General features: G+C 41.8%; 1 protein-coding gene across 1 annotated transcript in view; it reads right to left on the reverse strand.

The window, feature by feature from the left end:
• Positions 1-325: 325 nt before the first annotated feature.
• Positions 326-13,957, reverse strand: part of LOC143279871 (uncharacterized) — a 32,735-nt gene continuing 19,103 nt past the window's right edge. Inside the window, exons 10-15 of the mRNA XM_076584155.1 lie at positions 12,077-12,202; positions 11,445-11,626; positions 7,418-7,564; positions 5,674-5,757; positions 5,079-5,148; positions 326-3,571 (exon numbers count right to left, since the gene is read on the reverse strand). Coding sequence (XP_076440270.1) covers positions 3,364-3,571; positions 5,079-5,148; positions 5,674-5,757; positions 7,418-7,564; positions 11,445-11,626; positions 12,077-12,202 — 817 coding nt within the window. The 3' untranslated portion in view covers positions 326-3,363. The remainder of the gene's footprint in view (positions 3,572-5,078; positions 5,149-5,673; positions 5,758-7,417; positions 7,565-11,444; positions 11,627-12,076; positions 12,203-13,957) is intronic.

Consider the following 13,957-nt stretch of genomic DNA (forward strand, 5'->3'; position numbering starts at 1 on the left):
GAGGGGGGTGCAGGGTAATTTGGGAGATGGTGTGTGTGTTTTGGAGCTCATGTATGTTTATGTGCATTTGTTTGTGCTTTCATATCTGTGAAACTGCATGTTTGTTGCATATCTGTTACGCATGCGTGTGGGTATGTGTGTCATGTTCTACATTTATTTGATTATCATTATTGTCTTTATTTCATGTTTTATTCATTCATTATTATTATTAGTGGTATTATCATAATCTTTTTTGTTTTGTTTTCCAAATCTAAATATTCATTTACTTCTTTTTTTTTCTCTCAAGGCCTGACTAAGTGTGTTGGGTTACTCTGCTGGTCAGGCATCTGCTTGGCAGATGTGGTGTAGTGTATATGGATTTGTCCAAACTCATTGATGCCTCCTTGAGCCACTGATACTGATACTTGTTGATGCTCCTTTGTCTTTGTCTGCATTGTGATCATGTGTACTGTTGAACAAGTAAAGACACTTTAAACCAAATTAAAAACTCAAAACTTTTTTCATGATTCATGTTTATTCAGTGTTCAGGAAACCCGAGTGCTCCTGATACACACACACACACCACAGTCAGCAGTACTCGTAGCTGATCAACACAGTCAGCATTACCTGTAGATAATCAACATGGTCAGCATTACCCGTAACTTTAAACCAGTATTCGTAGCTGAAATGAAATGAAATTATGGTGCTTTGAGCCTCGCCGACCACAAAGGCCATCTCAAGGCTATCGCCGCATTAATAACTACTACAAGGATAAAAAAACAAACAATTAAAACGAGTCACCACTTCAAACTTTCCACTCCAAAGTTAAAAAAAAAACTTCCATAGTTTAAAACCTTCAAATCTGGTTAAAAATGTTCACTTCTTTTAAGAAGTCCATCAGCGCCCACGGAGGGACATCACGAAACAAAGTCTTCAAAGAAACCGCCGTGTAATGTCTGTGTCTAACGTCATGCAGATCCCAACAGTCAAGGAGCACGTGTTTCACGGTGAGAGGCTCATCACAGGGAATACATTGAGGGGCCTCTTCCCACTTCAACAAGTAAGAATGAGTAAAAAAAAAAAAGTGCCCCGCACGCAGTCTGCACAGCACAGACTCCTCCTTTCTGTTCTTCACCCCCGAAGGGAGGGTCTCTTTTAGGTCTGGACGGATCTGGAAGAGCTTTTTGTCCGTCTGGGTGTTCCACTCCTCTTGCCAAAGATCCTTAACGTAAGTGTTCACCTTCCGCTTCATGTCTGTGTATGGTACAAAGGATCTGGATAATACTTTCTTTACAGCGTTCCTGGCCAGCAGGTCCGCCCTTTCGTTACCACGAATGCCAACATGTCCGGGAAACCAGGCCAACACAACCTCGTATCCTTTCTTCGTTGCGAGAGTAAAAGCTTCATAAAAATTCCAGCAGTTTGGGATGAGTGATATTCCTGCAGGCGATCGCCTCCAGGGCTGACAAGGAGTCGGAAAAGATCATGAATCTCTTTTGTTTCGAAGAGAGAACCATTTTTACCGCCAGAACCAGTGCGGTCAGTTCCGCATTACCCGTAACTGATCAACACAATCAACATTACCCGTAGATAATCAAAGTACATGTATGCACCAGTCATGTATGATAACAACAAACATCATATCCATACATGTACATAAAACATGCATGATATACAGGAACACACTGTTCAACAAATTTCAGTTGTCAATCATCAACCTTAATACTGTGCGTGAACTGAGAATAAAATACCAAACGAACGCCCAAATTCAAACACACACCTGCATATCTATGCACATATGCCCCAACACCCCCCCAACCCCCGCACCTTCCCCCCTGCCCTCCCTCTCTCTCATGCCAACGGTCACAGGCATAACAGCTGAAAGGTTACGGCAATGATCTTTCAATCTAACAATCCTGTGTTTGAATCAGGTATCAGCACCTGCTGGTTTAAGGGTGGGAAAAAGAAAATTAATTTTGTGCTCTCCCAGGTCAAAATGTGCAGACCTGCTAGTGCTAATGCCTTCATCCTCTGTATGTATAGATCTTAAAAGGTTAAAAGAATTTTTGGAAGATCAAATACACATGTCAAAGATTCTGTAATCCATAACAGTGTTCCATGGGTGATAAAAACATGAACATCACCATCATGCATATTTCTGAAAAGAGTGTTTGCTTAAACAGTGGGGTAAAATTGGTCATATAAGCAAAAGCCAACTTGTACATTAAACTGAACATGGCAGGTGCAACCCATGGACGCAGAAAGCTAGAATCAAAATGGCTTTCTATAAACTCAAAATGAATGATCAAGTTCACATCCGAACAAATCAATCTGCATTCCAACACACACATACATTAATCACCAAGTATGCCAAATTACTTGAACAATGTTAACATCTTCATGAAACAGACAGACAGAATTACCAATACACATAACAGGCAATAGCATGTATTATGTCCTTTGCTCACCGGGTGAATATGTGATGAAATACTGGTATAAGTAATAATTGCAATTTGAAACCCCTACCACCTTGTATATGGCACCGTTCTCTTCCACCCACTGTTTTCCTCACAAGGTCTGGACGTCACAACATAAACAAACAAGAGGCACAGTCTTCATGGCTCATGTGAGATTCCTGCAGCAGTGCTGATTTGTAAACATACAAGAATGAAACTGAAAATGCAGGTGGTGAGGTGTGTGTGTATGGTGGTGGTGGAGGATTAGGGATGAGGGTGGCCAACCAATACTAATATGTGTAGCTCACGGCCAAATGATGCATATATTTTTGCTCACCATCTGAAACAAGTGTTTGTTGAACCGAAAGATGCATGCTGGAAAGGGAGCTAATCTGTATTAAACAAATCACATTAATCAGCATTTCTGTTTTAGGATCATATCATAGATGTCCCAAAGTTTCAAACTCTCCCTATTTCATCACAACTTTCCAACTTTGTTAAATCATTAAATCGCAGAACACATTTTGGGATGTAATACACATGATAATCACATCAAGTCTAGTCAAGTTCCTTTGACAAAATTACTATCAGCGGATCTGCCATGTTCTCCCATTACAAACACTTCTAACCTGATGTCATCATCTTCTCCATGACTCAAGTCAGTTTGAAGTCACTGACAGTAATATCCAAGCCTGCTCAAACCTCTCTTCTCAATGACCTGTGTCTTCAGCACAAACAAACAAATGGCCATCAACTGTCAAAACCTGTCAAAACACATGCTCTTAAAACGAAGTTACGAATTTTTCCCTCCTGGATTTGTTGAAAGTTTTACCAAAGACATACACACACACACACCCTGTAACACAGGACAATTACACAGACTGATACTTTGTTCAAAAACAACATGCCACAGGCCAACAAAAGCTCTTCACATCATGGCCATAAACTCGCTGTACAAGTCCATTGTAAACACCCAGTCCTCTGCGATCTGCTTCAGAAGGCCGGAAACCTGGTAAAAGAGGGGGCTGCTCGTAGAGGTCGCAGAGCCGACTTTCAACAAGGGGAGGTGGTCGGCATGCTGGTCCACCATGTCTTTCAACACCTCAAATCCCCTGGCCTCACTGCCACCTGACAGCCTGCACACAATGGGAGCAGTGGTCAAATGGTTAAAGCGCTGGATTCACACCTGTTTCCTGGGTTAGATCCCCAGTCTTGGCACACCTGGTGGGTAAAGGGTGGAGATTTTTTCAATCTCTCTGGTCAATATTTGTTCAGACCTGCTAGTGCCTGAACCTCCTCCGTACATATACACATGCAGAAGATCAAATATGCATGTTAAAGATCCATGTCAGTGTTTGGTGGGCTATGGAAACAAGAACATACCCGGAACATCCCTAAAACCGGAGTATGGTTGCCTACATGGTGGGGGTAAAAATGGTCATATATGATAAACCCCACTCATACATGTTTATGAGTGCATGTTGGAGTTGCAGCCCATGAATGAAACAAACAAACAAACAAAAAAGCAGGGTTCATGCATGTTTTGATTTATAAAATGTCTATAAAACTTTTTAAACAAGTCATAAATAACACAAAAGATTGGAAGCAATCGCTCCAGGAACCAAGATGAAACATACAAAATTCTTAGTGCCAGCTTCTGCCCCTTGAATGAATCATCATAGACTTCACTTATGAGAAACATGATTTCTGTGGGAAAAATTGTTTAGGTTGGTATCTATACATATATTTTTTCATTGGAACAATCATTTCACTTTTAAATTCAAATCCTGGCTGAGCATATTACCGCCTCTGTGTATTAATCACCGACAGAACCAATGTATTTTGTATCATAAAAGAGAGCCAGACTTAATACTTTTACATATCGAGGGCATTTGTTTACAAGATCTTTAATGACAAAAAATGTACGTAATTTTTTAAATACAACCCCCCACCCCACCCACCCAAAAAAACAACAACCCAACAACGACACCTCCATTCTATAGTTACAAAACCTGTATGCATCCTGTGTGTATCATTGTATCCCTGAACAAACCCTGTTACATGTAACAGGAGGGCACAGTGATCCCACCGAAAATGGAGGGAGGCTGCCTACATGGCAGGGGTAAAAATGGTCATACAGGTAAAAGCCCACTTGTGTATACAAGTGAACGTGGAAGTTGCAGCCCTTGAATGAAGAGGAAGACTGTGGTGATGTGTATGACTTGTCCCAGGGACAGCTTTATGATCGTGCATGGGTATGTTTGCATGAACTGTGCATGTGCGTGTGCTTTTCTGACTAATGTGTTACATAAAGGGTTCCCACAGTTGTCAGCAAAACAAAATTCCAAACTTTGTCCAGACAAGGTTAAAACTTTTCCACACCTGACAAAAAAACACCCAAATGAGTCCTAAATTTATTTGCTACACTGCAGATGAAAGATATCAGTGGATATCCTGCTACTGACGTTCAGTTTTCACACACACAAAAAAAAGAAAAAAAACAAAAAAAAAAAAAAAAAAAAGTCCAACATTTTTCCAGACCCTGAAGGTCAACCCCCCCCACCCCCAAGGCTTTTCCTGACTGTGGAATCCTGCATGTTTGTGGGCATATACCAAGGTGACAGACTGGTGGGGTTCACTTACTTGAAGTGCAGTCCCTTCAGAGAGGATCTTGGGCACACAGCCGCGGCTATGAAGTCCCATATGCTGTCTCCTGCACAACACGCCCAATGTCAAAGTTAAAAGTCTATAATATATATTTTTTTTTCTTTCTTTTATTTTTGCCTGCTGCTTGCTGCATCTTACTTTACTTTCCAAACAAAATCAAAAGACAAAGAAAATGATGGCTCCGTTTTATTTCAATGTAGTGAGAATGCAGCCTTCATTGACGAACATACTTGTCAGCAGTAGTGAAGAGGTAAACAAAAGTCCCCATTAATTTACAACACCAAACACTCTGGCAAAAGCTAAATGCAGGGAAGTGGAGTGGTGAAACAAACTGTGGTGACTATGACAGCAGCTTCTGAAGGACCACAGAATTTGAGACAAACATTTTCTTCGTTTTATCACTCACACACACACACATGCATGCACACACAAATTCATCCACCCAGATATAGCTACACCCATCCACCCACCAACAGTGAACACACACGCACATACACAAGCACTGAGAAATACAGACCCATCCATCCAAACACACTCCTCTCTCTCTTACACATCAATAAGATGCACTGACCAAAATCATTTGAAGAGAGATTCAGCGTCAATTGCCTTCTGGTTCTATGAAGCTTGACAGCATTCACAAATGCAGCATCGGTTACTATAAAAAGAAACAACATCATCATCAAAGAGAGCTACAATATAAAGCAGCAAAGAAAAATGGTATGCAAAGGTTGTATGAAATAAAGAAAAAAAACTGCATCAATGTTAGCATATGCTGATATGTTACAGTATAAACCACTGGGGCACTGTTATGGTGGGGTGTCAACTAATTCACAGAATCATCACCGAGTGGAAGCACGCACGCACGCACACACACACACACACAATCATCACCGAGTGGAAGCACACACAACACACACCATCACACACACACACACCATCACATACACAATCATCACTGAGTGGAAGCACACACACACACACACACACACACACACACACACACACAAACCATCACACACACCATCAGCATTTGACATAAAGACCAATGTCAAGTTCTGAACATATCAACCAAACTTCCTTTTTTTCTGTAACATTCTTTCAATGGGTAGGAGTGACTGATTTTTTAAGTAATCAGACCCCTGCTGATGTCTGCACCAGTGGGTCACACTACAGCACCAGTAATCAAATGATTTTTCTAATACTGAAAAGTTTGCAGCCAGGATACATGGGCTGTTTGATTACAGGGGGATGAAAACTAAAGGACAAAGCAACTGCCAAAATGCCAGTAAGGAAAATTTGTTCAACACAAAAGTCTTCCTACCCATTCTGATTTCACGCAGTGCACAAAATTCACACTGTCAAACAAACATTTATTCATGGAAAATTAAATTCTGATGATTGAAAAAATATCTCATTTAAGAGTGTGAGCATTTTTGACTCACTTGTGTAAACAAAGTGAGTCTATGTTTAAACCCGGTGTTTGGTTGTCTGTGTGTGTGTGTGTGTGTGTGTGTGTGTGTCTGTGTGTCCGTGGTAAACTTTAACATTGACATTTTCTCTGCAAATACTTTGTCAGTTGACACCAAATTAAGCATAAAAATAGGAAAAATTCAGTTCTTTCCAGTCATCTTGTTTAAAACAATATTGCACCTCTGGGATGGGCACAAAAAAACACAAAAAAACATGAAGCCAAATTATATGCAAACTGCATTTACTGTTATATTTATATTTTTTGTATTCTCTAAACTTGGCACTTTGATCTGATATTCTGACACAACAACAAGAGCAGTCATTATTATCATTTTTTGTTCAAACAGGAACTTCTTTTGCTAAGCATGGAAGTTTTATTTATTTTGCAAACGTTTTGGTGCAGATAGTAAAAAAGGGAAAATACTCTGTAATTAATGCTAGGGGAGTTAATTTGCTTTACACTGATCTTTCTCATCTTAAACATTACATTTTGAAATTATACTCAATACATAAAAAGCTTGTGTGTTTTACCCTCAGTGTACAGGGCTTTTTTTTTTTAAGCGCGAAGCTTTATAATAACAAATACAGAACACATTTTAACGATTAAATTTTTTAAAAAGTGTATCACAAGTGAGTCTTGAAGGCCTTGCCTCTCTTGTTATTTACGCTTTGTTCATTTGTTGCGTTGAATAACACAATATGACTCTACACCAATTGTTATGCTGTCATGACACAGGACTGACCAGAAACAAGAGGGAGAATGCATGTGAATGCTGGAAATAAAACACCATTTATAGCAACAACAACAACAACAAAAAAGACCAAAAACGACAGTCATGACTCACTCTGTTCTCCAGACAGTCCACACCTAGCCAGTGACAGAAACCTCAGTGAGGGAGAGGTGCCCACAATGTGACACAGTGTCTCCCACTGCTCACTCGTCACATGGCGCAGGCTGTTTTGCAGGTTGATGCACGTCAGTGAAGAGTGCACTGGAAAGGGAAAACAGTCAATTATGTGATTGCTGTCAGAACAGAAATCACTGAAAACCACCGAAGCTGACTCTTAGCAGCAGTGCAGGGTCACCTCTGGTGTGTGGCATGCAGGTGAACTAACATCCTTTGTTCCCTGTAGACTGCCAGCGCTGAGGCGGCAGCAGATTGACTGGGTTGTGGCTGTATATGGCAGACTCTTAATGAGCAGCATGGGAGTTATGGGGAAGCAACAACAACAAAAAGAACCAAAAAAAAAAAAAAAAAAGAAAAAGAAAAAAAGAAGAAGTGTCATTTATGCTTTTTGGAAGTACAAGTGTCAAATACGTCATTAACAAAAAAAAAAAAAAGAACAAAAAGAGAAGAAACATAAGTTGTTAAACTGTGCAGGATTACTTAAGTCAATGTTAAGGGTGCTGGGACAATGCATCAGATGAGTCCTCCATGGATGAAAACTGAAATTTCTGCATACTGCTTGCTTTGCTTTCAGCAGACCTGCTAGTGCCTGAACTCCCTGATTCATGCACAGGATCAAATGCACACATCAAAGATTCAATAATGTGTATCAGTGTTTGATGGGTAATGGAAATAACATACCCTGCATGCACACCACCCAAAACATGTATGTTTGTCTACATATATGGGTAAAAAGTCATGTGCGTAAAAGTCCACTTATACATTTGCAGGCATGAGATTGGGAAATTGTGATGGAGTCTAAAGGTGGGGGCCTTGGAGCCGCAGAAGGCCCCCAGTGGGGGTCCATGGGGCAATGCCCTGGTGGGGGTCTGGGGGCGAAGACCCCTGAAGCTGAAGGTTTTTCTCAATTTCAAACTATAAAATCTGCACTTGAGGGCCACCAATGCCTCTTAGGTATTCCAACCCATAGGAGACAAAAATCAGTCAAATTCTTCCTAAACTGAAGTGTTTTTGCTTTCAAACCTGTAAAAATCAGCCTTGGGTACATGATTTTCAAATTTTGTCTCATGAGTGTGTGTGTGTGTGTGTGTGTGTGTGTGTGTGTGTGTGTGTGTTTTCAGTGCAACTCTCTGTGTGTATGTGTGAGAAAGAGAGAGAGAGACAGACAGAGCAAGAGAGACAGATGAACAGACACTGAGAAGGAGGGAGGGGGGGGGGCATGGGAAGAAAGAGTAAAAGTTTGTATGTTTGCATGTATGTGAACTGCAACTCTGTGTGTTTTAACCTTTGTCAGTGTGTGTGTGTGTGTGTGTGTCCGAGGCTGGGGAATTGTCCAGAAGAGTTTCCTCTGAAAATCGGCTGGTGTCCAAGGATTGCCTGAGGCCCTTGCTGGGGTCCAGGGGGCAAAGCCCCGTGGCTGAAATCGAAAAATGTTTTTTAAGAGGTTTGGGGGCATCTCCTGTGTGTGTGTGTGTGTGTGTGTGTGTGTGTGTGTGTGTGTGTGTGGTGTTTTCAAGGAAAATATACTTTGCACACAAGTTTGCACTGTACCAATATAACTGACCATCTGGTCTCTACAGCTGTCATCTCTGTCACTGACAGGCATGTGTGTTGGTTGAGGAAGGAAATGGGGAAGGGGAATGACTGGAGGGAGGAGGGGGCAGGTATGTGACTGGTTATATCATTCAGCAGTCAGGGATTCTTAGCTAGAACCAGTGGTCTGTGTCCTGGCTCAATGCCAAAGCTGCCACAGTCATTGACAGTGGTTTTATTCCCCCCCCCCCTCACCACTGGTGGGAGACTCAGAGGGAGGGGAGAGGAACCTCAGCAAAAAATGAAAGTGAAGTCCACAGGAGGGTGCGTGAGGGGTTGGGGAGTGATATTTTCCCCTCTGAGATCAACTGCATTTCCGCTGAAAATAGCAGATCTGCTGAGAGTTTCCCAGCCTGGACTGTGCATGTGTGTGTGTTCAACTAAACTCTGAGTGTGAGGGAGAAAGAAAGAGAGAGAGAGAGACAAACAGAAAGAGGGATAGAGGGGTAGACAAAGAGACTGAGAGAAAGGGGGTAGGTGGGAGGAAAAAGTGCAAGTTTGTAAGTGTGCATTACTTTATTTACAAGTGTGCGCGCGCATGCTTGTGTGTACGCGAGAAAAGAGTGTGCGTGCGCGCGCACGTGCATGTGCGTATCATTAAGCTCTGTGTGATTGTGTGAGCGCTCATATGTGTGCACATGTGCGAGTGTGAAGGAGAGAGAAAGAAAATACAAAACAGAGTATGTGTATACGATTGTGCATTCATGTGATTTTTTTTCAAAGTAAGAGTGTGAATGTGTGTGTGTGTGTGTGTGTGTGTGTGTGTGTGTGTGTATGTGCATGCATCCGCATTCAATTCAGCTCTGTGCCTGTGCATGCGTGTGTACCTTGGTAATCTGGCTATAGATCTCAGATCTAAATACACTGACTTGCCATGAACTGTCTGCTGTCAGAAAAAGCAGGATGTCAATTGCTACAGAGTTTTTGTTTCAATCGGAACAAATTTACTGTGCATAATGTGGCAAACATTTGCAGCTTTTGTTGAATGAACAGAGGCTCAAGCAGATGCACCTATGGCCCTAGGTGTTTGACAGGGATGGAGATCGTGTGCAACAGCATTAACGTGTATCTGTGCGGGCCTGCACGTTTGTGCGTGCGTGTGCGCATGCTCGCATGTCTGTGTGTTTGTGTATGTGTGTGTGTGTGATCGCCCACAAGTGTGTGCATGTGCACGCGTGCATGTGTGTGTACTTTGCTTTCCACAGTGATATCAATGTGTGCCATGTAGGGATCGCCTTCTGTTATCGGCATTTTGACTTCAATCAACCATTAGGAAACCTTTTGACTTTGATTTTGGTGCTCTGACAAGTCACTGGATCACCTCTCAAGGGGTCAACAAACGACGCTTTCGAAACAGCATGAGCTTTCCTTTTTTTTTCTTCAGAAAATGGACGGTCCATTTTTGATGTAAATCTGATATCAGATATCCGAGTTGCACGCATACAATCTGACACAAATCGCACTTGGCCAGCAGCGTCAATTTTGTGAATGGCGTCACCTACCCGTATAAGTTATTTTTTGTTCTTCACTTCTGTTTTCACGGTCTCATCTTGCCAGGCCCAGTTCCACTTATTTTTCATTACTTTATCAACCTCTGCTACAAAAATCTAATTATCCTTTGTGAGCTTTCTCATTTTGTCCACGATTGAAGATGATCGACGAAATCAGGTATCTTTCCAAGTTGTGAAGCCTGCGAGCGGAAGTTGTGTAATCGCGACTGAATTTGGATAAGCTGAATGATGACAGAGGAGCAACAGAACACTTTTTCTCAATTGGTTTGCTTATCCAAACATGGGACATTTTGCCAAATGCTGTGGGTCAGTCTTGTCAATCGGTCAGACAACAATAGTGCAGCGTTCGGTAGGAACCCCCCCCCCCCCCGACCCTCACTTCGATTTTCTCAACAGAATGGCCTCTGGAGCCAATTTTCAGACAGAAATCCAAGTACAGTCGGAAAAATCTCATGCCTGATTTGAGTAAATGTGTGAGTTTGGGCCATGAACATTTCAGACTGAGAAATACAACAAAAAGGTGATCATATCTAAACATGCACACATACATCTATTCAGCAATTCAAGTGATTACACTAACGGCAAACACACAAGCACGATTAACAGATTTCATCAAGAATAAAATATAAGGTACTGTATTTGTGCACACATGCACACACACACACATGTGCAGTATCAGCATCAGTAGCTCAAGGAGGCGTCACTGCGCTCAGACAAATCCATATACGCTACACCACAACTGCCAAGCAAGCAGATGCCTGACCAGCAGCGTAACCCAACACCCACACAAAAACACAGGCACACACACAAAACATGAGCAGACAAACACACCACACCCACAAACCCCTGTCCTAACTCACCTCGACTATCCAAAGCCTGCAACAGAAGGTCAACACAGTCTTTTTTCAGCGAACAGTCCTGCAGTGAAATCCGACTCAGGACGTCACAGTTCCTGATGAGATATGCAATTGGGCTCAGTTCACATACTCCAAAAAACACCACATCCTTCAGGTCCAGCTCTTGCACGCCCGGGAAGCCAGTCCTTGGACAGAACCACAAAACTAACACAAAACAAGTTACGACAAAAGCCAATGATTTGTGATCAGCTTAACATTAACAAAAACTCACGATTGAATAGGAGTAACCCTTCATCTGAAGCAATGGTTAACAACAAAACTAACAAACAATAGGGCGGGATGGCTACATTCTATTTTTCTTTTTCAGTGGGACATAGAATTTTCCCTTCATGTAGGCCAGTTGGTCGAGTATTGAATGTGTAAACAAGAGCTAGGAAAAGCAACCATGCAAGCCTCTCAAAAAGAGTTTCATTGGGAAAAATTAACTGATCAGTCATGGTCTTGCCAGAGCATCTTCATTCTGCTCTAACTTCAAGGTTGGCATACCAACTGCAATCAAAGCTGATTCCCAACCCAGAAATATATGGTTTGTGTCAAGAAATTAGCAAACCTTGCCACACATACACACTACCCACCTGCAATCAGTGCAATCAGCTTTTTCTGGTTGGTCGGCACTGATGTCTCCATCGCTGTCTGGCAAAAGAATAGGAAAGGCTTGCAAACCACACGATTCTACCTTCAGGAGCTTCAGTGGCTGGATGCTGAAAAGTAGTGCAGAACAGCGTCAGTGTAACTCACATGTAAACAATCAAAATGTGAATCTATACAGCGCCTAGCAGAATGGGGTTTACAAAAACAGGTAAATAGATACACAAACACACACACTCATATATATCTGAACAAACATACATAGACAAGAAGTACAGAATGAGAACAATGGGGGTGTTCTATATTAGCAGAAAGAAATGGCAGTATGAGGCTTGTATTCCCTGTGACAGAATGACAAACAGCACGAGGGAGAGAGAATGAATTAGTATAAGTAACTACATGGGTATTTGCTTACTGACTTAGGCCTTTCACCCCTCCTGGGGTACAGGTTGTCAACAAGAGACCTCCACAGTCCCCTATCCTGTGCCTTTGCCTCTCTCTCTATATATATATCTATGGCTCCTGGTAAGGTCCATCTTCTTAGTGTCTACCTGGAGGTCCTTTCACAAGGTGTTTCTTGGTCAGTCTCTCATTCCCTTCCTTGGGGGTTCCATGTCAAGGCCTGTCTGGTGATGCCTGATAGATGATGCTAGTTCCCCTACCATTCATCCCACCTTCCAATTCCATCCCCAACCTCTCACCTTCGTCCAAATTTTGCTTTTCAGCTAGCAGTTGTGTGTTATGCATTGGCAGTTGGCAAGCCAGAAATAGTGAGAGAAAGAGCACTGGCAGGACTTACTAACATAACCTGATTCGAACTGAATAAGATTTGTTCATTATCTTGATGTACAGTGATCAGACTGCACTTCAGCACATGATCTAACATTATGTACAATAATATTTTATCAATCTTTCGACCAATTCAACCCTGGGAAGTTCACAACCTCGGCAGGTACCCACACTGTGTTTCCTCCAAACTATGTGTGGATATATCCAGAAACACTGTAAAGTTAGTTCTCATTCCTTGCGGTTTATGCATATGTATGAATGTGAACACCATTCTAAATGAAACAAATTTTGATGCCACAGCTATGCTAAGGCGCAGTGTTCGATGAGTTACAATATTTTTCTTGCCAAGGTTCTTAGTAGCTGCCCATCCCAAGTGTACACAACAGGTATGATCAATAGGAGGGTTTGCAGGCTCACTTTCGTGGTGGAACGTTTATCACTTGCGAAGTGAAAAGTAGGTCATATGACGTCATGAGCAGCCAACCACTGTAACTAGCTTTCTTGAGTTTGCACTGCCTGATCGGACAACTTTTCTATAGTCTATAAATGGATCAGTTGGAATATGTAGTGGCAGAGATGTGACAAGAACTATGCTCAAAGTAAACAAAGAAGACTAAAGCGATAATGATTGTAATTATAAAACCAAATAATTCTTGTAAAGTTGCAAAAATAGTCACCGAAATTGTTCAAAATCGTTTCATCAGAATAGCGATTTCTGCAACAAAATACTTAGCCCTTTGGTGATCCAGAAAAAAATCAGAAAATGCATGTGCATGTGGTTCTCACTAAAAGTGACTGGGAATCCCCACAAAACTCAGACAAAAGTGGGTCTGCTGCAAACCCTCCCTAATATCTGATTCCTTCTCTTTTTTCAAAATTTCATTTCCATTTCATTTTCTCAAGGAGGCGTCACTGCATTCAGTCAAATCCGTATATGTTACACTATTATCTGCTGCGCAGATGCCTGACCAGCAGCATAACCAAATTCACTTAGGCCTGGAGTGCATGGATTTGTGTTCCTGTCAGAGAGGACTCCTACAGAATTTTGCCAGAGGACAACCCTTTTGTTGCCGTGTGTT

Source organism: Babylonia areolata, chromosome 3, assembly GCF_041734735.1.
Source record: "Babylonia areolata isolate BAREFJ2019XMU chromosome 3, ASM4173473v1, whole genome shotgun sequence".
Taxonomy (NCBI): Eukaryota; Metazoa; Mollusca; class Gastropoda; order Neogastropoda; family Buccinidae; genus Babylonia; species Babylonia areolata.